We start from the raw sequence: 25,008 nt of genomic DNA, 5'->3' as shown, positions 1-25,008 counted from the left end.
CCTGTACCAATATTACCTATCCAGCTGTCCCAGAGTTTACATACATGTCAATGTCATTTAATTTTAGATTTGTGGGATGTTTCTGTGTTCCTGCCAGTTCTCTAACTGGTGTGATAATTGTAATGACTGGGACACGGTTTGGACTTAGATGCATGACTCGAAAACAGATCAGTTTCACAAAATCACAGTCCACCAAACAATTTGGTAACAGGCAGGCAGTCAGCCCGAGAAAAAAACAAATTCAGAGTGCAGAGGCAAAAGGCAGAGTCCAAAAGATGAGCAAAGGTCAAAAACACACAAAGGAAGAATGCTCTAACTCGAGATACAAAGAAACCAAGATGTACTGGAGACAAACTGAGTAGCGACACAGACTGTGTCTAAAATCACTCACTAATCACTATATTGTGCACTATATAGTGAGTTCGCCATTTTGTATGGTGTCTGAATGCTAAGTGAACCCTATAGTGCCCTCATTGTTTCCCACAATGCATCATAAAAAGTAGTGCACAACCGGTGATCACTAACCGAGCAACACAAACCATCATGCATTGCACTCATGGTGGAGAGACGAGAGGAGTGAGAGCAGCAGGAACAACCGGACCTGTCGTATAAATGTAAATATAAGCAGTGCAGCACAGCAAAGCAGTGAGGCAAACAAGTTTATTTATACGTTTATATCTATGTTTTTTTTTTACCTTAAAGTATAAATAGTAAGTGCAAAATAAACACTTACAATTTAATGAGGGATTTTCATATGTCATAATCCTATGTCATTACTGGCGCAGAGAAAATGCACTGAGTTGTGTCCATATGCGTTTTCTTCTTTTCCCAATGAGCTCACTTTGTTGTGCTCTATATAGTTATCACTATATCATGGAGTAGGGAGTAGTGAATGAGTGGGGGAGTTTGGACACTGCTACAGAATATGTACTCTAGGAGCAGTTGAATACCAAGACACAGGTGTAGACAACTTGGGGCGGGGGAAAAAATCACAAAGGTGGGAAACACATGAGGACCAGAGGGGAAGTTATCTGAAACAAGAAGAGAGGTGAGGTACTTATCAAAATAAAACAGGAAGGGACAAAAACAGAAAAAAACATGACCTGATATTGGACAATATGTGATATTAATAGCTATTTAGATAATAAGAGAATGAGGATTTGTTTCATCATTGTTCTGTTGTGTCAAACAAAGTGGTATTTATTGCATTTATAGGGTTTTTCTTTTGAAATTCTTTGCCTTTGGCCAATTGATAAGAGCTCAAAACCCGGATGACGCAGAATGGCATTGCTGCCAGGTTAAAGGCCAAAGGAGCCATAGGGTAGCTTATGTTTTCGCTGTCAAAATGAGGCCGCCTTTTAACTTGAGTGACATTTCAGATGGAAGTTTCTGAGGCTGGCTGTGGAGATGGGCAAGATATTAAGCAGGTCAGGATGGAGGACGTAAAACATAGAGGATGCTTAATCTTTTGAGTGTATTCCAACAAGTAATCCCTGAGTAGATTTCCAAATTAAAGCTTTGGATACATTATGATGACACATACTCACACACAGTCACACAGATGCACACGAACACACCCAAGACACAAGTGGGGATGCATGCACACGCACATTTATGAAAAGATGTTTTGTGACTAGATGGTTAACAAGTTTGTGATAAATGATTTGCTCAAAGGTCCCAGCTGTTTCTCATTACGCCTACTGGGGAGTTCAGGCCAATACTGATCCCCTCACGTCTTAAAGCCACTGTGCATCCAGGATTATGACTGATTGTATAGACAGTTTCAACTTTTACCCTTTACTACTGTGGGCTTGGAAACCCTCCACCTCAGACCTTCCCAGGGTCGAAAGAAAACACTTTGTTGAGCTTGACAGATGTTGATTGTGCACTATTAAAGCATGAATACAATTATAAACATGTTAAAGAGCTTCAGTAGAGCTCACACAGACTGTGTTAGTTTGGTTACATAAGATGACCTTTATGGGTATGTCAACGATAATACTTTATTATTTGGCTATTTATATCTTTAACTCTCATAAGGCTGGACGATAAAGCCAACAATTATATTAACATAAACATTTTCATGTCAGTCAATCAATTGGTCGATTATCAGCATAAATTTCCTATTATTATTTCTGTAAACACAGATTTTTGGGTTGGGGTTTCAAAATCTTTGTGTTTTTAAATTCTTTTACCATTTTACAAATCTGAAGTAGAACAAATATGTGTTATACCTCCTCTCTAGGGCTTTGCAATTAACAGAAAATGTATTGAAACTGACATTTATAACCTAATCTTGCTCATGTTGGTTAATTCAGTTAAGACTTTGCCCAATATGTGCATTCATGAACTGTCGGGTTTCCACTACGTTCTGTGTCGTGTTCCTCTGCCACATGTCCTCCCTCCTCCCTCCCATGCTGACCAATACTTTTTTATATTGTTTTATCGTCCAGCCCTGTTTTAGTTTTTTTTACTTTGTGTTTTTGAGTGTTGATTTCAGTTCATTAATGTACAGTATGAAATGACTTAGCAAACTCTGTGTAACTTTTCTGGCTTGATTATTCTGTGTTTTTGTCAGTTACATTACAATTATGAGGCAATGCATTCAACAATGCACCAATTTGATGACTTAAGAACAGGTTCTAAGAGTCTGAGAACACAGTCTGAGTATTGGAGCTGACTGCATTCTGTAACTGCCACAATTAAACATCCTCCAGCTTGATAATGTAAAACAAAACAAAAGTTGTCTAAAACTGGCACCTGGAACTTGACAGTAAGTTGCATTTCAGTGCTATATTCCCAGCCACAAGACATTTGAACAAAGAATACTTGACATGTGGTAGAACAGGGAATTTACTACATGAATGTGCAGCCTTGCAGAAATTATGTAATGCAAACACGTTAACGTGGAGCAGATATTGTCCTCCTCTACGCCACAAAGAATTGATAATGTTTGAGAGCAGGACGTGCTCAGTATTAGTGTGGTGTAATAATATTTTTAGCGAGTGTAGTTTGTCTTATTTGTAGTTTCAGATTGAATTGGCTCAAATGAATTAATCCTGAGTGATACACATGTAGTATATATTATTCCGGGAACAATTTAATACACTGTGGGTGATGTTATGCATCCGTCACCGCTTGATGCTGTGGATGTTTTCAGTGTGGAGACTCATCAGATCCCACAGTGGGTTCATGCGGCTCAGCAGTTCTCCTTGACGACTGTTCTCAGGAAAAACCAATGCAGTCTCCAGGGCAGTTACCATAGAAACCTGTGAGACATTAGCCAAATGGGTGTTTGGTTTTTTACATCAGCATCTAATTGCTTGAGAAGGCTCAAGTTAATATAGTTGTTAAAGTGACAGCATTGGCTAACGAATAAGATTAGCAACCATGACGCTGGATGTATGCTTTATGTTTTCATTGCATGTTAGGCAGTCGAGGGTGAATTAATTTATGCCTGAGAGAATGAACTTAAACCCGACATTCTGAATAAAAGGAACAATAATGTTTAAAAAAGTGCAGAAAATAGGAAGTCGATTAAGGTTTAATGCTGTAGATAATCATTTTGAATTAAAGACTTAATTTAAACTGATCCCCATGCAGTCGTTGTTTTCCATTGGATAGCAATTATGTTGAACTCCTGAAGTTCAAGGTGACGTCACTTCTATAAGCTTTTTTGTTTATTGTAACATAGGACAAAAAGAAAAGCAGCAAATCCTCATAGCTGATGAGTTTGAACTAGAGGAGGTTGTTGTATTTGTTCATATTAAATTACTCTGTACGTTAATCAGTAAATGTGGGCAGATTATTACTCAGTTGATCAACTGAATATCAATCAATCTGGATGTGATTTTTGCCTAATGTTTTGTCATGTTGATTGAAAGAGGGGAACAGATAGATGACAGGCAGTGCTGCAAAGGGGAAGGGGGGGGGGGGTAGAGGGGGGTAGGGGGGGGGCAGCCTGACAGGAAGATGGCGCTGGCCTCACGCAGCCTCCTCTATCCTCACTCCTGCACATTACTGAGCATTCCCACTCAGCTGGCCGCTCGGTGAGATCTACAGCTGTTCCCACAGCAGCGCTCTCCTGTCCAGCTGTTTCCCAGCCATTATGAAATTATTCTGCACTCAGACTGACATGGCAGCCCAGCTTGTTCTCAGCTGTGGGACCAAAATATTTGCTGTAATGCCACTATGCTGACAATGAAGATCAGAAACGAAGGCATCGAGCTGAAATTTTTTAGAACTGCAATTTGATACCCATCTGGCTCGGTGTAATCCCTGTTTCCACCAGTGCATTATAGTGCTCCTGCCTGGAGTGAGTTTCAAGTGCCCTCTTCAGTTGGAGTAATGCTGATGGTGGCAGTGTATGTACTTACTGACTCATCCGCTTCTCTCTCCTGTGGAGTCAAATGCCACGGGGCTACATGTAGATACTGGAGATGTATTTAACTCTGGTAAAGCAGCCTGCACGCCACCACAGCCATATCTGTCCCAGTTTTTGTTTATCAGTCCTGTCTCAAAAGCATCTGTCTTCTGCATTTAAATTCTTTGTGCTTAACAGGAAGTGTCCTGATGGATTTGACTGCCTAAAAGTAGGAAGAAATCCAAACTATGGCTACACCAGTTTCGATTCCTTCGGCTGGGCTTTTCTGGCCCTGTTCCGACTAATGACGCAAGACTACTGGGAAAAACTCTTCCATCAGGTGCAATTCAGTTTTAATCTATGATATTCTGTGATGTTTTTTGCTTGCCTAGAAAAATAATGTATACATTTTTCATTGGCCCACAAGTTTTTACTCAACCATGTATAATGAATCTTGTTTCAAGGAAATGTCATGTTGTTTACCTGGTTAATTGGAGAGAAACAAATGGGACACAGCGGATTACCATAATCTTGCAGTGTAGTACATACAGGCAAACAACTCTCTAATCCAACCAGGCCATTTAAAGAAGCTACTGTAAGAGTGAACAAATGCAGAATTTCAAAGCTGATCTACTCATTATTTTTGAATATTTTGTGTGAGAAAATTCAATCCTAGTGACAAACCCACAGATAACTATCATCTGCAGGTGAGAGTTTTAGCATCTTGTTTTGAGTCAAAAGCTTTACTCTCTCATTAGGGTCTTTGTTTTGGCTGTAATGACCACAGGTTAGACATTTCAGCTAACTCTCACAGCTCTCAACCTCACCTCTAACAGTAGGAATCTGTTGCCAGCGAAAGGACGCAAATAGTTGAGGAACATAATGGAGAATTTAGCCAGATATTTTCCTCAAGAATTATTCAGGACCGAAAGTCTAAATAATTAAAGGTAAGGTTCGTAAATTTAACACTTCAACATTTTTTATCTTGTTTGTTGAAATACGGGATTGGTTGCATATTGTTGCCTACTCTTGCTATCTGTTGCAGGACTGGGATTAGGTATAGGCCACTACCCCTATCTTTAAGTGTTACATGACATTTTCACCATAATTACTTCAAATAGTAAATACTGTGAGAATGTTGAGTATACAGCTTTTTCCGCTGTGTCCAGGGATTAACTAAATAATCCAGCAGTTTAGGCATTAACTCTCTATACTTGTACAACATAGTACATGTACATTATGTTTGCCTGAGCAACACAGTCCAGCAAAATATAACAAGGTCCCAATATTATCTATATCACTTGCTGTAGCTGTAAAAATGTGTAAAGTTTTTAGCTTAACTCTCTGAATTCTAAATTGATAATTAAATTTAACATTGGCTATATCATATATTTTCTTCTAATACAGAATAACTAGTTCATATAAATATTGTAAAACTGGAGGATTTCTTTACCTTTAATTGTTAGTGTCTGAAATTATGGAGTAAACAGTTTTCCATCATAACCATACACTATATTGTGTCAACAAATATGTCAGCTTTTCAGAAGAATTGTATTTTCCTTTTCCTTCAGCTTGACTGACTTTATGTCTGTTTCCTCAGACCCTGCGCTCAGCAGGGAAGACCTATATGATTTTCTTTGTGCTGGTAATCTTCCTGGGGTCCTTCTACCTGGTCAACCTGATCCTGGCCGTGGTGGCAATGGCCTACGAGGAGCAGAATCAGGCAACCATCGCTGAGGCCTGGCTGAAAGAGAGAGAGTTTCAGCTGGCAATGGAGCACCTTCGACGAGAGCAAAGAGTCAGTGCATCACAACCAGTCACCAATTTCCTTGTTTATTTTCAACTTTGGACAAACAAAAACATACATTACAATATCCTCTAACACATTTCATTTTCTCTTTGCAGTTGGCGGCAAGGAGACAAGCCCAGGAGACGGATTCAGTGTTGTCCCCAGAGTTGTCTCCATTCTGTCTGAAGACAGGAAGTATACGACGAAACAGCAGCAGAAGAAGAAGATCACACAGGACCTTGTCAGAGGAAACAGAAGAGGAAGCTGCAGAGGAGAAGTTTGAACCAATGGACGAGCTAATGGTACCTCACTCAACACGCAGCACTCCTGATTGTCTTTTACATTTTTTGGACAATCGAGCTAATGTGTCCTCTGTGTCTCCTCAGCCACCTCTGTCTCCCGTGCCCGTCCACCCTCTGCTGGCCACGCTCTCATCTCACCCCCTCAGCACGAGGAGAGAAAGCCAGATCAGCATGTTCAGCACCTTCCGTGCACGCAACAACTCGGAGGCAGACTTTGGGGACGACGAGTATAGCATTCATGGGGAGGCCTTCAGGAGTCGGGCCGGTTCCACAGCAACACCCTGGAAGAAGAGAGCTGGCAGTGTGAGGAGTCACTGTTCACAAGTCTTCACCCCGAGCCTCACCATCAATGGTCGTCTCAACATTTCCCTGGACCAAAATGGAGTCACCGCTGTCGGCTTGCACACTCCCACCTCCATCCCTGCGTACAGCATGGAGAGGCTCAGAGAAGACACAGTGAGTGATAGATGCTAATGTGTAATTAGGACAACTCAATTAGCATTTTAAAACTTAACTTAACATTGATCTCAAATAACAGCTCACTAAATAAAAGGGAGATGGAGGCTTTGTGTAAAATGTTCTCTGTTCTCTGTGTGCCAGAAACCCACCAATGCAGAGGACCCAGTTCCCAGACATCTCCTCCAGCCTTCTCCAACTGTGGCTGAGCCTCCTCCAGTGCACAGGAAACGAGGCCTGAGCTCTGTCAGCTTCTTCAGTGATGCCATCGATGGTGAGTCCTTTTCAATATCAAGATAATTATTTGGCATCTGTGGAAATTACGCCTATTTGCTTTCTTGCTAGATGAGCAGATTGGTGTAGCACTCTCATAACTGTTTGTTAAATATGAGGCTCTAACCAGCAGTTTTCAGACATGCACTGAACTATGAACACTTAAATGAGAGAACGCAGCTGTCGGAGTCAGTTGCTCAGGACATTTCTCAGAACTTTTTCTGCCAGCCCTTTGGAAAAATGTCTGTGTGTGTGCCCATCTGAGAATACAGTAGGAACATGTTTGAAAATTCACAGTGAGGGAGTGGAGTTGTCGATGACCCCAACAAAAAGATGTCTACTTGGAAAGTCAATGAGATTCAAGAACTTTTGGCGATAAGGACGGCATTGGTAAAGATGTACTGTAAAGAAAGTGAACTCTGCAGTGGAATTTAAACATCCTACTCTGCCTACTGCATGCTCTACTCAGGTGCTACCCCTCACCTGAAGGTTATTGACAGTTCCCTGTTCAACGTTGTGAACTTACCAATCGCCTGCTGAATTCTCCATGTGTGAAAGGCAAACATTTTAAACTGTCCGGATCCAATTTTCCAGACATTTTCTGGAGTTCATGTCTGAAAATAGTAGCAAAAGTATCATTAGGTCAGCAAATACTGGGAAGGAATGGCAAGGTAATCAAATCCGCTCACCAGAACCCCTAAAGCCTAATAAATATTATTCTTGATTTTGTTATTTTAATTGTTTGTAGTATATAAACATCAGCCATAAAACTGGTATCATCTTCTCATCCAACTCTCCACAAGAACCCAAACTATTCCTTTAAACTTTGTTCTTTTGATTGTCACTAAGTTGAGACCCAGAGACCAATTACAGTTTGAGGCAAGTTGATGCTTGGGCTTCAGATCATGACCACTGGTATTTACAAATGAATTCAAATCAGCATTAGGGTAGGTTTTAGAGGAAATTTAACAAAAATTCTGAGGATGAAACCTTCATCTTGGTTTCTCTTTGCAGAGCTGGAGGTATCGAGGCAAAAGTGCCATCCCTGCTGGGTAAAGTTCGCTAAGAAATATCTGATATGGGACTGCTGCTCCTCGTGGCTGATGATGAAGGAGTGGGTGAAGTTCATGGTGATGGATCCTTTCCTGGATCTAGGCATCACCATTTGCATCGTGCTGAACACCCTCTTCATGGCCCTGGAGCACTACCCCATGACTGAAGAGTTCAACACCATGCTCTCAGTGGGCAATCTGGTAAGAGGGGCTTTTAATGATAGGGGCTGAAAGATATCCAGGTTTTAACACACCTAATGCTAAGTGTTGTGAGGTGTTAGATGAGCAGTCAAGAGGGCCGACTTATTATATTCAGATAATGTATTTCTATTTGAGACAGCTGTGTTTTTATAGCCTGTGACCCTGAGCTGGAAACATTCTGTCCCTTTGTCAAATGCTCTACTTGTGATTAACATCGGTAAGTGCAAGTATTTTTAGACGGAGGAGGGCTCCCTCATTGCTTTTTGTCATCTCCCCCTACTGGCAAATAATAGACCTTGCCATTGTCCAAGTTCACAAACTTACAAAAAGAAACATAGAATAAATACTTTGTATTTCTTTTCTTCCACCAAGCAGATTGTTTTTTCACTCCTGAATGCCTGTTTGTTAGCTTCTGCATTTCCTCAAAATCTGTTGACATCTGTTTCATGGATTTGGTCGGAAGTGATTACTTTTTGTTACTCAGTCAGGATATGTTTTGGTGTTTTGTTTTGATTTCCATCCAGCCATTTTCTGCTCTAGAGCTATCGAGATGCCACCTCCTCTCTCCTCCTGTTTTTTTTTTCCTTTTTATTGTCATAGGGATTGTTCCTTGGATTATTTTCATGAACTATTTGTTACATTAATCTGTTATGCAGTCAACCATCAGCCCAATTTTTCACTCTAGTGCTCTATAGTTTTATGCCTCTGCATTATGTGTCCAGGTTGTTTGTCCAGCTCTGCCTATTTTGTGAACAAAATATCTCAGGAATGCCTCAACGTTATTTCTTGGGTGAACCGTTTCAATTTTTGTAGTCAAAAATTACAGATCAAAGGTTGCTGTGATGTCACATACACAAACACTAATTAATGCAAATGTTCAAACAAATGTCTGATTGGATAATGTGACGAAGTGACATAATTTCATATCCAAAAGGCCAAAGGTCAACTCAGTCACATTTCAGTAAAATGAACTGTTGCTCAATATGTTCTTGTTCAAATTTTGATCCGATCTCCTCAGTTTCATTGTTTCAAATACACACAGTGACATAGAAACCCCACCATTACCTATCGTTTTAGTGGTGTAACTGCAGTGTGATACACACACACCAGTGCACAATTGTAAATGCTCACATCAGTGTAGGTCACTTGTTTAGTAGTCAGTCCTACACAGAAGTATAACCCAGAATTTATTTGTGTTTTACAGGTGTTTACAGGGATCTTTACAGCAGAGATGGTGCTGAAGCTGATCGCCATGGACCCTTACTACTATTTCCAACAGGGCTGGAACATCTTTGATGGCGTCATCGTTTGCCTCAGTCTGATGGAGCTCGGTCTTTCCAATGTTGAGGGGCTGTCTGTCCTCAGATCCTTTAGACTGGTAAAATAAGATTTTATATCTCACTAATGCATTAAAAAAACAGTTTTTAGCTCTTAAACATCTCAATTCGTATTTCTGTTATCAATATGTAATTTTCCTGTTTCTTTTTGCATTCGTTTTATAAAAAGGCTACATGAATTAATCATATTGTTAAGACTGAGGATTGGTTGAGAATTCAATAGGACTGAACTTTTGCACCTCTAAAACATTTTAAAATCAAGCATCAGACACAGTTTCCTGTAAAGATGCAACGTCATTCAACTTCTTCACCTTGTTTGCTTCTCAGTTACGGGTCTTTAAACTGGCAAAGTCCTGGCCCACTCTCAACACTCTCATCAAGATCATCGGAAACTCTGTGGGCGCTCTGGGAAACTTGACGTTGGTGTTGGCCATCATCGTCTTCATCTTCGCCGTGGTTGGCATGCAGCTGTTTGGCAAAAACTATCAGGATTTTGTGTGCAAGATCTCCATTGACTGTCAGTTGCCACGCTGGCACATGAAGGACTTCTTCCACTCGTTCCTAATCGTGTTCCGGGTTCTTTGCGGCGAGTGGATTGAAACCATGTGGGATTGTATGGAAGTGGCGGGGCAGCCCCTGTGCATCCTGGTCTTCATGTTGGTCATGGTCATTGGGAACTTGGTGGTGAGTATTAAATTGGATATTTTTATTGATTTAAGTTGTAATAACTAGGGCTTGGCAATAAAGCCAAAAAATATATAAGAAAAAAGTTGTCATATTAGTCGATATTGATACATTTCACAATAATTGACTGATTTTTTGCTACTGAGTGATGGTTGTAGTTTTAAACTCTTCTTTATGAGCTGAGAATGACAAATGCTTGATAAACAGAAAAATACTTAACAAATCTGATGTAAATGAATTATGTTTTACCTCTTCACTGTGTTTGCACAATACATAAGCATAATATAATGTTAACCTACAACTTTTGTTATATTGCTAAATTATTCTGCGATACTTATTGAACTGTTTTATTGTCCAGCCCTAGAAATGAGAATAAATCTGGTGATGAATTTTTCTCAATGTCAAAAAATCCCATGAAAAGACCAAAAACTTGTTTGATTTTGCATTGCCCCAGTGAGATCTGGTGATTCCATATAAGGACGATGGGACCTACTTAAAAGGTGTTTGGTGCCTCATTGTGACAAAACTTGCAAACCCTGCTACCGTGTAGCTACAATGGTTTTAAACACACACTAATCACAGAGGATGTGGTTATGTCACAGCATCATGCTAGATTAGCATTAGCAGACAGATCAAGTCTGGACGACATATAAACCATCTGTTGTCCCTTCTTAGTCATACATGTGTTATCTCGATTGTTGTCGTGCAAAGTTTAGCCACAATATACACATTGTACGTCAGCGGCAGTATTGCTGAAGTCTCATTTCAACAGGGCTGGATATTTTATCCACAGCACAAGAATTAAGCCTCTCAGGGTTAAATTGTGACATAAGTATTGTGGAAAAGATCAGCCAAGGTCACTGAGTGTTCTCAATGTAGCTCCAGGTATAGGTTTTTTATACACTGGACAAAACGCAGCCAGTACATCATTGCATGCAGCCATTTCTGTAAAAAAAAAAAAAGGATAAGAAAGAAAAAACGATTAATCTGTTTGACAATTCTGTTTGTACACAACAGCCGTCAATCAGTCACATAGCAAGGATACGTATTGGTCCACCCATATGGTGATTTGTTGTCCAGCTGTGTCATGTAAGCTAACGTTAATGAGAACAGATCCCGGAAGAGTCAGCGATTGCAGACTGTATTTAAAGTCAATGTCTTCTACTTCAAATGTGGCATTGTTTTAGCGCTCATTGATGAAATATATTAAATCACATATAGTAGGTTTTTATTTGAATATTGTTACTATCATTTTTGATAATTTCCTTTTGAATTAATTCAGATTTTTTTCTTTCTAACAGGAAATAGCCAGAGATTGATATGTGTAGTTTTGTACATTATCTAAATCCAAACAAGAGAAACATTAGAATACTACAATACACTGAAATATGAGCATTCTCTACACCACAATCAATTCAGTTCTAAAATCACGATCATTTCAACTCAGTTTTAAAACCTTGGTGGAGCAACAAGGCTTTGAGTGTGTAGTTAATGTCGGATATTGTTTAAACACCTGTTAGCAGGACAGCATGCCCTCGGCATATAAATGCTTAATATTTTGAATGGTCTTTGTGCAGATGATGACTGTCATTGTCTCGAATGCACATCTACTGACAGATATATTTGAACTGCAATGTGGAAGCAGAGAAGCGGGTTCTAATAGGTTCTGTATCTCCTGATAATTAGCAGCATATGGTAACAACATTTGGTGGTGGTGTCATATTACATTTTAGGTTTTCTTCCTCGCACACACACACACACACAAACACACACACATTAGCTCAACCCTATAGCTGAGACTGACTCATGATTGGTCGAGCACACGACAGGACCTCACTATCCCCCGATTGTTTCTGCGCAGTTTCTAGCTCCAAATGTGCAAGATGTGGCATTCGTATCCAGGTTGTTTTAGCTTAATTTCTGCAAAATGGCAGGAAGTGGAGATGCATTGTCCATCTTTATATGAGCAACAGTCATCTTTTCAGCTGACAACATCCATGTCCATTGTTTGAAAAATTACGTTAAATGTGTTACATCTCCCATTTTTTGTAAAAATGCGTTATGACTGATGTCAGGGCCTAAACTGGACAGGAGGAGCTGCAATCCCTAAAGTGATGGCACTTAGTGAATGGTGAAGTGGAATATCACCTTTCTACCTCCAGTACCACTGTAGATTTAACTTTAACTATCTTTTCAGCAGCAATGACAATTTAATGCGATGGGTGATGATATGACCTTAACAGCAGGTCTTGTTATACACCTGCATGACACAGACACATTCATTGACCGTATTGCCTTATTAGGGCAAACACCAGATCACAACAGTACTCCTTATGGAGTTAAAGGACAGAAACCTTCTCTGCACATGTATCGTGGGGAAGCTGTTTATCCAAGGGATTATCCAGGATGCTTAGGGGCGAGAAGGTCGGAGGGCATTCATCACTAATCATCTGCTCATGCTCTCCTTCTCTGACTGGCTCAGTGGCTAAAGATGATCCTTAGCAACTGTACCACATCACACATGCACACGGGTAATGAGCACACAGACCACACATATACAGAGTATCACATGGGAGTTGAAAACTGGAATACTTGATTTCATTGTCGCTGAAAGCACCAGTGTCACAGCTTGGTAGAATATCCTCTTGAATTTACAATGCAGGATTTTCTAGTGTTGACAAAACATGTGGGATATCATGTGAAGGTGTCATGCATTGGTGCACTTATACTTCAGACTATGGGTTAAACATTCTCAGTTTTGTGAAGAAAGGTGACTGTTGACATACGCCCAATGTTAACACAGTCAGATGAGGTGGTCATAAGTTATAACAATCATCTGATCATTCCTCCAAATCCAATGTAATGTAACAAAACATATGTCTGTAAACAGGTGCTGAATCTCTTTCTGGCCTTGCTGCTCAGCTCCTTCAGCTCCGACAACCTCTCTGCACCAGATGAAGATGGCGATTTGAATAACATCCAGATCGCCATCGCCCGTATCCATTCCGGTGTCTCCTGGCTGGCCACAAGTGTTGGCAGACTCTGTAACCGCAGCTCGAAGCGTGACAAGCAGAAGGATAGGGAAGCCAGTCAGGCCATCAAACTGGTTGGCAATCACGTGGAGAGCAATGGGGGAATTTTTGTATGCTATGGAGATAAATATATCATCCCAGAGGAGGACAGCTACATGACCAACCCAAACCTGACCGTCATTGTTCCCATCGCACCCGGAGAGTCAGATGTGGAGTTTCCTGAAGATGAGGAGATTTCTGAGTCGTCAGAAGATGAAGACAACAAGCCCGTGAGTTTTGTCACCTGTAGAACACATACTGGCTTTTGTAGGTTATCTATCAACACAGTCACAAGCTGCTCTACATGTTGCATTTCTGGATTGTGGCCACAGGTGCAACATGGACATACCATGTGTGTTTCCTTTGACCACTGATGTAAAACACATGCTGTGATATTACTGCTTTTGATGAGGCAATATAAGGCCTTCACAGAAATATCAACAGCAAGAGGAATCCAACTTTGAATGTCCTTGTTGTTTTTCATGTAGGTCTTCAAAAACTGGAAACTCAAAATAAACCTTGCCTCTCCTGCTTTCTGCCCAGAACCAGCTGCGATAATTCCATGTGCTGGCAACAACTACATAAATGATCAATTACTTATATATATATATATTTATATATATTTTTTCTAATAATTTAGTATTAATTATACGTTTCCTGAAAATGAATACTGTAGGTAAGGGATATGGTACGAATAGCATGAGAAATCCCTTAAAGAAACAACTACATCCAAACCAAGTAAATATTCCTTCCTTGTACGTTTATTAGTGGAAAGTTTATTTTTCATATATTTTAAATTAAAAGTTCCTTGCTGTGGATTTGCTAAAAAACTATCCCATTTAGAACCAAATGACATTTGACCTTTCATGAAATATCGAGGAAATTATTTGGTAGATATTAGAAAGCTATCGGCGTATAAAAGTGTTGAATAGTGTTTTGTGACTTGTTTGAGTGGCTGATGAGTGGTTTGTTTTTACAGCTGCACTGTAGCTACAGGGGATTTTTAAAGCAATGCAGTGTATTTTTAAGCTTAATTCTTTTAATTGTTATCGTGAACATGGTCACGGTACATGTATGTATCAAAAGAAAGGTAGCGCTGATTGTTTAAGAAATCTAACCCTAACCCTAACCCTTGTTGAGGACCCACATGGTATTAGAGACAGGTCGTTTACATCTCTGTGAAGATATTGTCAGAAGAAAGTTTTCTTAAAGGATTCATCAGTTCAGCTCTGTTTGTTTTGGCTCCTAGTCTTAAGTGAAATAACATCCAGCAACAATATCACCAGTTTCCAGTCCGCAGTATCTGATTGGCTGCTCCTCATGTCAATCAAAAGTGGAGCTTATTGAGGGGTTGATGAGATGACAGGGGGGAGGGACATTAGGTGTAGCAGGGGTGGGGGTGGGCTGTGAAGTGTACGCAGATGTGGAGGCTTTCCGGACGCATAAGCTGTTAATCTGTCAGGCAGACAAGGTGAACTCTGATGGAGACTAGTGCCCGGGTGGGACAAATAGAAGTTGGAAATCCAGATGTTTTATTTCAGTTTAAGTTATTAATAGTTAATGTAGCATCACGCATTGAACATCTGGCAACATTTTCTCAGAAAGCTGAATTATGTGGAGAAAGGATGACCATCGAACAAAATATAAGTTTAATATATTTGCAATTGTACTAACTGGCCAAACGATAGAGAGAATATTGTTTACATAAAATGCCTGGAGAAGATGATGTGGGGATGGTTCATCTGGAGTTATATAAACGTAATCATTGAAAAAGAAACCACCTTGAACCAGTTGTGGTCTCAGAGTCTCCTACCTCAGCTTTTTTGACAGTAATATCAAGTTATTACGCTGATCAAATGTTCAAGGAGGTGTTTCGCTGACTCAGAATTCATTCTGTGAACCCTGACTCGATCAAATAGTCTGACAAACGTGTAGATTAATGACTTCTTTATTAAAGATCTCTTTTTAGTGTAAACACTCAAATGATGGTTGAATTCCATTTCGCTGCTCCATGCTGGTGTTGTGCTTACAACCATGATTTACTGGGACTTTAAAGACACAGTAAATGTTAATCCTATTGTTAATGGTGCCTGTAGTATTCATGGAGTGGCAGGTTGGTCAGCACTTCTTCTAATCACAGTAACACACACGTTAACAGTGTAATTTATACAGAAGTCAGTCCAGCAAAGCTGGTTCTTCCCCACACACCTGTGAGAATATGTCTAAACCTGTGTAGGTGGACCATGGATGTATAAGGGCTATCAGGGGCTTGGGACCACAACACCAGTAATAATTAAGTATTATTTGTAGATTATTATTAGACATTTAGCTTACAGATGACCACTGGCGGAAACAACCTATAATTGACAATATAGAATTAAAATTGTGGATATTCATTTGTAAGATTATCTGGTAAGACCAGGAGATCTATTTTACTCTCATGTGCGTACTGTGAATATTAAGTTTATTTTAGCACAAACACAGGAAAGCACTTAGCTTTGCTCTGTGAACAGGAAACATAATCCACCCACCTCAGCTCTGAAGCTCTCTAATTAACATCTTATATCCTGTTTGTTAAATCTGTACTAAAATGGCCAAGTAAAAACAACAGGTTATGGTTTTGTGCTGGACTATGAGGCACAATTAGTCTGGTTGTCAAAGTCGGATTGTGTTGATATGTTGAGATAATTAGTGAACTTTACAGGCACAGCTGTATAAATATGAATGGTGCAATATGATTGGTTATGAGTATCAGATATAATTATCACCATAACCAGATTATAGGGGAACCTGTATGAGAACTCATTGGTGGAGGTAATGTTTTCCCTTATCTGTTTATTTGTTGGTTTATACATTTGTTTGTTTGTTTGTAAGTAAGATTACATTAAAACAACTGGACGGATTACCACAAAACCAGGTGGAGGGTGCAGTATGGGTCAGGGTAGAACACATCATATTTTGGTGCAGATCTAGGAATTTGTATCACTTTCTTTAACATTGTGAGATCTAGATGTTAAATTAGGAGCACATTGAATTTAAGTCTATGTGAGAATATACAATATAATTCTACGCGTAACGGAACTGAAGGAGGTCAGCCCCGCTCAGCAAACATCTTAGACCTTACAATCCCTCTGCCTTTCCTCCAAGTCATCCTTTATCAAACTCCCTGTTTCTCCCTCTTGCCTCACGCTCATCCCCCCCCCTCGTGTTTCTCCTGTATTGCTCCACCACTGGGTGTAGAGTCGGATGGGGCTTTATTGAGGTGGAGGGTGTGTTGCTCCTGTCCTCTCTGGCAGGAGGACAAGAGCAGGCCAGATGTGGAGCCAGGCCCTGCAGAGCAGATTAAACTGACATAGCTGAACAGAGCCAGGCAGGGCCAGGCTGAGATGAGCAGGCTGCAGTCTGGCGCTCTCCCTCCCTCTTTGCCTGCCATGCTCCACTCTACACCACACCAGAATTAGGCATCAGAGAAAATGGAAATGAAAAAAAAAAACCTCTCCTACAGCCCTCTATCAGCTTAACAGGACATCAACAGCTGCTCAGCAGTCTGGGAGGTTACATTTTACATTTGAAGAGCTTTAAACACAAGAAAAATGACAAGACTGTAATTATTATTTTGACAATTATTGCTCAATTTTATTACAGATATATTGAGCCACTTTACAGCAAAGAGTAATCAGCCGATTGTTTGCATGTGTTACAGTCACAAACATGGGGCAGGCACCAGTGATCCTGCTTTGATATTCTCTGATCAGTCATAACATTCTACCAGTTTTAATGTTGTTGCTGATCTTTGTTTAATCCTGACTCATCAAAATGTGCTGAGCGCCTGTTCTCTTCACTCTGTCTTTAAACACTAAGATGGTAATGCTGGTAATCTTGTTTCCAGTTCCCGCGAATGCTCTGTAATGCTGGATTAGACCTCATACCATTTAAAGGATTGAAACTGCACCTGCCGTCCTATGAATCATGTTAAATATGTTGCTGGTATAACATAAGAAAATCTCGTCAGAATTGTATTAAGGCTCAGGAGAGATTGAAAGGCAAATACAGAGGAGAACTAGAAGGACACGCTGAGAGCAGGTACCTCAGCTACGGCTAATGCTCATGTTAAAGGAAGTGAAAACAAAATCCTGTATCTGCCTGTTTATTGTGTTTATCTACTACAAAATTGAATAGTTTCTCTCTTGGCCCCACACCTCCACCAAATGTCCTAGAAATGTGTTCAATAGTTTTTTTTATTTATTCCTTAACAGACAAACAGCAATGCATGGTACTAAGGCCCAAGGCTCAACAGTCCCAATAGATTTAGCAAAGATGTCCCTTCCCTCAATATGTCTGATTGTTTTTCATCAAGACCCATGAATTATTCTCTAATGTTAAAGAAAGTAATTCCTGGATCGACCCCTTGTCCTGATCTATGCTAACATTTAGTGTTGTTGTTTTATTACCCATGTCCTATCCCTCCACCAAGTTTCATAGAAATCATTTCAGTGTTTTTTCGAAAATCCTGCAGACCAGACACAAAAAACAAAAATAAAAAAACAGAGGGTGAAAACATAATATCCTTGGCAGAGGTAAGAATGCTGCTGCACCGCTCAGCTCATGTGGAAACTTGAAAGCACATCGGACGTCTGGTAACAACCCAATCAGAGATGTCACAGCAGGTGTTTGTAGCTCTACATTTTGTGCTGTATGTGAATATCATCTTTGTATCGGTGCATAAACAATCTCCATGTGCAGCAGACAGGTCCAGTTGGGTATAGATAACAGATCTACTACTAAACAGAACATGGTTGGTAACAGTGAGACTTGTCATTTCTCAGGAGATGGTCAGCCTGTCAGAGGGCAGCACAGTGGACCTGAGGAAGCCTGGAGAAGAGAAAGACAACATATCAGAGCTGGCTGAGGAGAGCATGGAGCCAGAGGAGTGCTTCCCTGAATGTGAATATAACATTTTGTAACCATACGACAACTGCTAACATACTTTGCTGTGCTTTGGTGTTCACCTTCATGTGACTGGTTTGTTTTCACTCTAACCCTCAGTGTGCATGAGGTACTGTCAGTGCTGTGAGATCGACACCAGCCACGGTCTTGGCGAGGCCTGGTGCAAGCTGAGAAAGACCTGCTACCAGATCGTAGAACATAGCTGGTTTGAGACCTTCATCATCTTCATGATCCTGCTCAGCAGCGGAGCTTTGGTAAGGCTGATAGATAGACTAATAAAATTAACGTAAACTTTATGTATTTTCTTTTAATTCCAAGCACAGTTTTACAAAATGTGATATCCTTAAGATTTCAGGCCAGTTTGATAAGGCAGAACCAGCAGCTCCTGTTATCAACAGCAGGTTTTATACAACAAGTCCCAGAGTTGTGTAGGCAAACGCTCTTTGAGGAGCTACTTTGTCAGAAAGGGCGACTAGTGTATCTGTTTACAGTGCAGTTGTAACTCAATACATACTTTCATACAGCTGTATGAGGGTGGACAATAAAGTGAGGCTGTTATCAATGCCATGAAATGACAAACAGTAAAAATGGTGTATTCTGCCACTAACAATGAAAACTCTTATACTAAGAGATTATTACATATAGATGTAGACATTTTATAACTTTTGCTTGCATAATAAAAGCATATGATTGCTAACATATTAGTTGTTGATCTAAATCATAATAGTGCGCCCTTACTACTGAAGCTTTACAGCTGAGGTTTGATAACAACATTCCTGTAGTAGTCCCCTGCAGTAACTATTTTCAATGAGTGATATGGAAGTTGTATAACAACTGTAATACTAAGTTCATATATCTAAAATACATGACTTCTTAATCATCATTGCACTTAAAGATCAAAACACAAAACTTTCCAGACACATGTTTTTTTTTTATGTTAAACTAACAGCGATAGTGTATTGAAGTTGTGTTTTCTCACACTGCTCCTCCTGAACTGCTACAGGCCTTCGAGGACATCTACATCGAGAAGAGAAAAGTCGTGAAGGTGGTGCTGGAGTACGCTGACAAGGTCTTCTCCTACATCTTTGTGCTGGAGATGTTCCTCAAATGGATCGCGTACGGTTTCAAGAAATATTTCACCAACTACTGGTGTTGGCTCGACTTTCTCATCGTGGACGTAAGTGAACATTGATCTGTGCCTCCTGTGTTTTTTTTTGCACTACACGAGAAGAGGCCTTCGATGGAGAATCGCATGTTGAAAATTCAAGTTGAACTATAATCTGTGTCATTGTAGCAAAATAGTTTTCATGTTTGTAGGATTCAAGTGTCATCACATACAGGAAAGCACTTGACAGTTCATCTGTACTTTACAGAAACTGGCCATCTTTCTTTACTGATACTGTTCTAAACCCATCTCTTACTCCTACCGCTGAACCACCCAGACTAGAACATCACACACAAAACAGTTGTCAAATCGTACATTTGCTTTTATGCCAGGATTTTACTTGACATTTGAAAATTAATTTAAAAGTCATCAGAGTCACGTAACACTCTGGGAACATGTTTGGCTAAAATGGATGTGGCCCCGAAGCGTATAGTCATCCAAAGTGCCCGAGGCGCTCAGCCCGAGGCCTGACTTCTCCTCTGATCTCACCTGCTGTTACACAGATCGCCACTGACCGCTCTATTGTTAGGGTAAGTTCTAGTGAGCAGGTCTCAGGTGAGTATGGGCTGGAGTGGGGATTGGAAACTCGCATCTGCATCTCAATTGCTTTCTGTGTTTCTTCACTCGTAAATGCTTTCTGTTGTGATATCAGAAGCCACCGTCTTGATCCCAAACAAACGTGTATCTTATGAGATTTCTGTCTTTGAATCAGTTACTTCAGGACCTTGGCTTTTATATCAGAAACAAATGCAGTGCCATGTGCTCTGAGGTCTATCTACAGAAGATCTGGTGTAGCCTATTCCGTATATTGAACCTACAAATACATAATTTCTTATTTGCAATTTAGAAAAGCACTGGTTGAGTTTATGTCTTAAATTCTGTGTCTTATCCATGCACTGAGTGTTATTTGTTATGTCTGTTCTTAAAGAAATTATAGATCTTGTTGATTTTTGCAGCTACAGTATCTTTTCTTTTCTTACTTTCTTTTAATGTGCTTTTTGTATTTTTGCGTCTACCAGAGCCAAACACTTCTTTAGTCCTGAGAATAAACTTTGAGTATCTTCTTTAGATATATTGGACAAACACCTGTGTAAATAGACTTTTATAAAGAAATACAGACTATCGGGACCTTATTAGTCCAAATTGTTTTTTATGAACTTGTTGGATCAATCAGATGCAAATTGGGATATCAATTTGGCAAAGACAGATACAAATTCTTTATAAAACTCACTCTATTTGATATATATACATAGTTCATATGCATATATAGCTGAGTATGCCTGCATGGACTCCATTTGACCATGTGTGCATACTTGTCTGTGTTTTGTCATCATCGATCATGACATGGATTTCTCGTTTCTTCCATTTATATCATCTCATTTTCATTCATAGCTGTCACCCAAGGGTCATTCAACAGCGGAATACCATTTTGTTTTGTTTGTTTTGGATGTAGAATAGAGTGGAAATCTAAATTTGCGTAAAGATGATACAAGAACCATACCAAATCTAAACCTCAAAAGTAAAGTAGTTGTGTTCCAAACTGTGGAATGTCCCAAAATACAAAGACAATCAAATATGGCTCATGAAATGTTTTTTTAACTAGTCTTTTATTATCTTTTATCGAGCTTTCTTTTCTTTAAAATGTATATTACAGGTTAGAAAATATGTGCAGTTCCTTCGCTTATGCGTTCTACTGTGTTATGTACTGTAAAAAATATTGCGAAATTTTCTCCAAAGGTTTAAACCAGGATTATTAACATACACACACATTTATGTTCATTTTCTGATTCTCCCAGTCTACTTGTCTTCCTGTGCTCCCTGCAGGTGTCCTTGATTAGCCTGGTGGCAAACTCACTGGGATATTCCGACTTCACTGCCATCAAGTCCCTGAGGACCCTCCGGGCTCTGAGACCTCTCAGAGCTCTGTCCAGATTCGAGGGCATGAGGGTGAGAATTGTCACACATTCTATTTTCCGCAATGATTCGGTTGACTGCTGACTAACCCTGATTAATATCAGGAGTATTTCCTCCTCCAAAGAGGGTTTCATTTTATAATCTTCTTTAAACAATTCTCATTTAATAGGTTACACCAAGAATACGGAATTTCAACTGTACATACAGTCCATGATGGTGACACACCAACTTTAGCATTTAGCTTGAAACACCACAGAGGTGCTTAAATGGCTTAAGATTGGACTTGTTATGTCTTGGCTTGTAACTTAGAAACATAAGAAACAGCACACGTTGGACATGTAGCATGATTGTTTCTCTGTGACTGGAATCTTCCTTAAAATGTAGGTGATTTGTATTATTTCTTGAGTAAGTTTGACAAAAGTGGAGTCACATTTCAACGTTAAGGAACCCAGTTAACACAAAGCTATTACATTCATGCTTTAATCATAGATGTTTAATTATGTTATTGAGGTAAAATTGTGTTTCATTCAGTCAACAATCTTAAAATTAGCCCAATAAATAATATGGAAAGAGCTTGAGAATCAGACAGTATTTCCATGAATCACTAAAGAAATCAAAGATTTATCAAGTGATTCAGAGGTTGTGAAAAGGGTGAAAGGTAAGTGGCTATAGAATGAAGAGTACTCATGGGTAAGGCCAGTACCTGGAAGTGCTTATGGCTTTCAAACTTGAGACAATGGGGGTGGCGCTGGAGTCGAACCAGAGTCGAACAAACATACACAAATGGTGTTTTCACTTTTTGTGTGTATTTCAACCACAATATTGGTCTTAAATTTAACTTTAAGTGGTATTAAATGGTCTTAAAGTCTTAAATTAAAACTGTTTATGGCTGTAGACTCCCTGCAACTATTAGGATAACTCCTGCCTGTGCGCCTAAACTGCGTCTTGTCTGTTGCTCACCAGGTGGTCGTGAACGCTCTTATTGGAGCCATTCCCTCCATCATGAACGTGCTGCTCGTGTGTCTCATCTTCTGGCTCATCTTCAGCATCATGGGAGTTAACCTGTTCGCCGGCAAGTTCGGCAAGTGCGTGAACAGAACGGGCTTCATCCACAGTATCACCTTGGTCAACAACAAGTCCGAGTGCCTCGCCATGAACGACACCCAGTTCTACTGGACTAAAGTGAAGGTTAACTTCGACAATGTGGGACTCGGGTACCTGTCCCTGCTGCAAGTGGTGGGTTTCTCTGGTTTTTCATCAGGAATCATGTCAGTCAGAGTGACATTAATATAGGTTGAGTAGAGCATGTTGTTTTTCAATAGATAGAGGCAATGTTCCACAGTGTTAAGCAGTTCTAAAACCCTAACATTGTGTAATGTATTTCATTATAGGCCACGTTTAAAGGCTGGATGGAGATAATGCATGCAGCTGTTGACTCAAGAGGAGTAAGTGTATCTTTGTTATTGTACAGCTGACCGCATATCATCTAAATGTTGGTGTAATAACTTATACAACTGCTTGTTTTCAGGTGGAGGAGCAGCCCATCAGAGAAATCAACCTCTACATGTACCTTTACTTTGTCATCTTCATCATTTTCGGCTCCTTCTTCACCCTCAATCTCTTCATTGGTGTCATTATTGACAATTTCAATCAGCAGAAGAGAAAGATGAGTATTTACAACGCAGATGTTAGACCTGGATCACATGTTTTTTATGTTTACTTAATCAGGAATTCATTGAGTTTAGGAGACACCTCAGAGAAAGGAGAAAAGTTTTGTTAAAGTTGCTCAGGCCAATAGAAAAATATACAGACCAAAAAAATGACAATAGATGGAAATACAATACATAATTTAGGGTACAAGATTAAGAGTTTGTACAAAAAAATGTGTGTTATAATACAGTACATAAAAAGAAGTCAAGTAGGAAAGAAAACGGTATATACAATAATACAGTGTATACCATGGAAGATAACCTATTTTAAATAAAGTTTAATGTGCTGACAGGGTGAAATAAGTCTAGGGCTGTTCTATTGACTCAGTGTATTACACAGACCCATAGGGCATCCTCCAATTGAGAAAAGAGACACTGCAATTATACAAAACTTGGGACCTACTTCTGAAAGTAAAAATAATTCTTGACTTTTTTGTAGCCTGCACCACAAGTAATTCCTCTTCATCTGGCACAGGAATATTTACCACATAAACATAGCCTAGATCTGGATGCCACAGGTTGTTTTAACTAACTACATTGACCAATATAAAAGTTATTACTGTCAAAATAATGTACGTTTTTTTTGGTTTATACTTAGGTGGACAGGATATCTTCATGACTGAAGAACAGAAAAAGTACTATAACGCCATGAAGAAGTTGGGATCGAAAAAGCCACAAAAGCCAATACCAAGACCTGGGGTAAAATGACATAATCCTCAAAAAGAAATTAAATATTTTACTGTTTTTTGGATGTTTAGAACATATTTTGACTTCCATAATTAGTTTAATATTGTATATTACTTTAATAGCCCCTAACCCTGCACATCAACTTGTCCACTAACATTGTTGATAATGTATTAACGTTTCTATGTCCTCTGACTGAATCACTGTTTGTTTTTCTGATCCACAGAACGCTCTCCAAGCCTTCTTCTTCGATCTCGTTGCCAAGCAAGCCTTTGACATCATGATCATGATGCTCATTATCGTCAACATGGTGACCATGATGGTGGAAACAGATGAGCAGTCCGAGCGCACAGAGTCCATCCTCAACAAGATCAACCTGGGCTTCATTGTGATCTTCACCACCGAATGCCTGATCAAGATCTTTGCCCTCCGTTGTTATTTCTTCACAGTTGCATGGAACATCTTTGACTTTGTGGTGATCATTCTCTCTATTGTGGGTACGTATGAAAGTGAAAGAGGGCAGATCGTTTTTCAGTATCATTGGTTAAACTGTTTGCTGTGAGCAGAATATCATTTTAATATTTAGAGAAACTCTACGAGTTTTCTCGTGGAGTACATCTCAAAATATGTCAGAACATTTCCTGCTGTTTATATAACACATCATGAACTAGACTCAGAGCAGTGCATACTACTGCCAAGGCCCAAAAGTCCCCTTAAATTCAATCAAGCTGCACCAAATTCCACACTCGTAGATATCAGTTCCCCAAATAAGATTTTTGTGGTATTGATCTTGCTTTCAAACAAACAAACAAACAGACAGGGGTAAACGTTACCTCCTTAGCAGAGATTAAGATTAAAATCTTGCTCTTGTTCAACGAATGAAAGCTTTAGCACTTCATGGTTCAGGCCTTACCGATGAGTCCTCTTCATTCTAAAGCCACTTACATTTCCCCATATTCACAACCTATATTTCTATAGTGATACATGGAGAGACAGTCTCCGTTTTCATTAACTGCTAAAAGAAATATCTGGCTTTTAGGTTTTACTGCTTCATTATATTC

At 39.6% G+C, this 25,008-nt stretch overlaps 1 protein-coding gene across 2 annotated transcripts in view; it reads left to right on the top strand.

Annotated features, from left to right (window-relative positions):
• LOC133017886 (sodium channel protein type 4 subunit alpha B-like) overlaps positions 1-25,008 on the top strand; it is a 34,969-nt gene that overhangs the window by 8,296 nt on the left and 1,665 nt on the right. Inside the window, exons 8-25 of one of the 2 annotated variants that reach the window (XM_061084130.1) lie at positions 4,562-4,703; positions 5,964-6,161; positions 6,269-6,454; positions 6,539-6,910; positions 7,073-7,184; positions 8,198-8,436; positions 9,641-9,814; positions 10,101-10,457; positions 13,348-13,758; positions 18,355-18,472; positions 18,575-18,729; positions 19,479-19,652; positions 21,465-21,587; positions 22,518-22,790; positions 22,946-22,999; positions 23,083-23,224; positions 23,862-23,962; positions 24,174-24,444. In XM_061084130.1, coding sequence (XP_060940113.1) covers positions 4,562-4,703; positions 5,964-6,161; positions 6,269-6,454; positions 6,539-6,910; positions 7,073-7,184; positions 8,198-8,436; positions 9,641-9,814; positions 10,101-10,457; positions 13,348-13,758; positions 18,355-18,472; positions 18,575-18,729; positions 19,479-19,652; positions 21,465-21,587; positions 22,518-22,790; positions 22,946-22,999; positions 23,083-23,224; positions 23,862-23,962; positions 24,174-24,444 — 3,602 coding nt within the window. Of the gene's footprint in view, positions 1-4,561; positions 4,704-5,963; positions 6,162-6,268; positions 6,455-6,538; positions 6,911-7,054; positions 7,185-8,197; positions 8,437-9,640; positions 9,815-10,100; positions 10,458-13,347; positions 13,759-18,354; positions 18,473-18,574; positions 18,730-19,478; positions 19,653-21,464; positions 21,588-22,517; positions 22,791-22,945; positions 23,000-23,082; positions 23,225-23,861; positions 23,963-24,173; positions 24,445-25,008 lie in introns of both variants that reach the window. The other variant, XM_061084129.1, reaches the window with a different exon arrangement.

Source organism: Limanda limanda, chromosome 13 (genome assembly GCF_963576545.1).
Source record: "Limanda limanda chromosome 13, fLimLim1.1, whole genome shotgun sequence".
Lineage (NCBI taxonomy): Eukaryota > Metazoa > Chordata > Actinopteri > Pleuronectiformes > Pleuronectidae > Limanda > Limanda limanda.
This window is presented reverse-complemented; position numbering and strand designations above follow the sequence as displayed.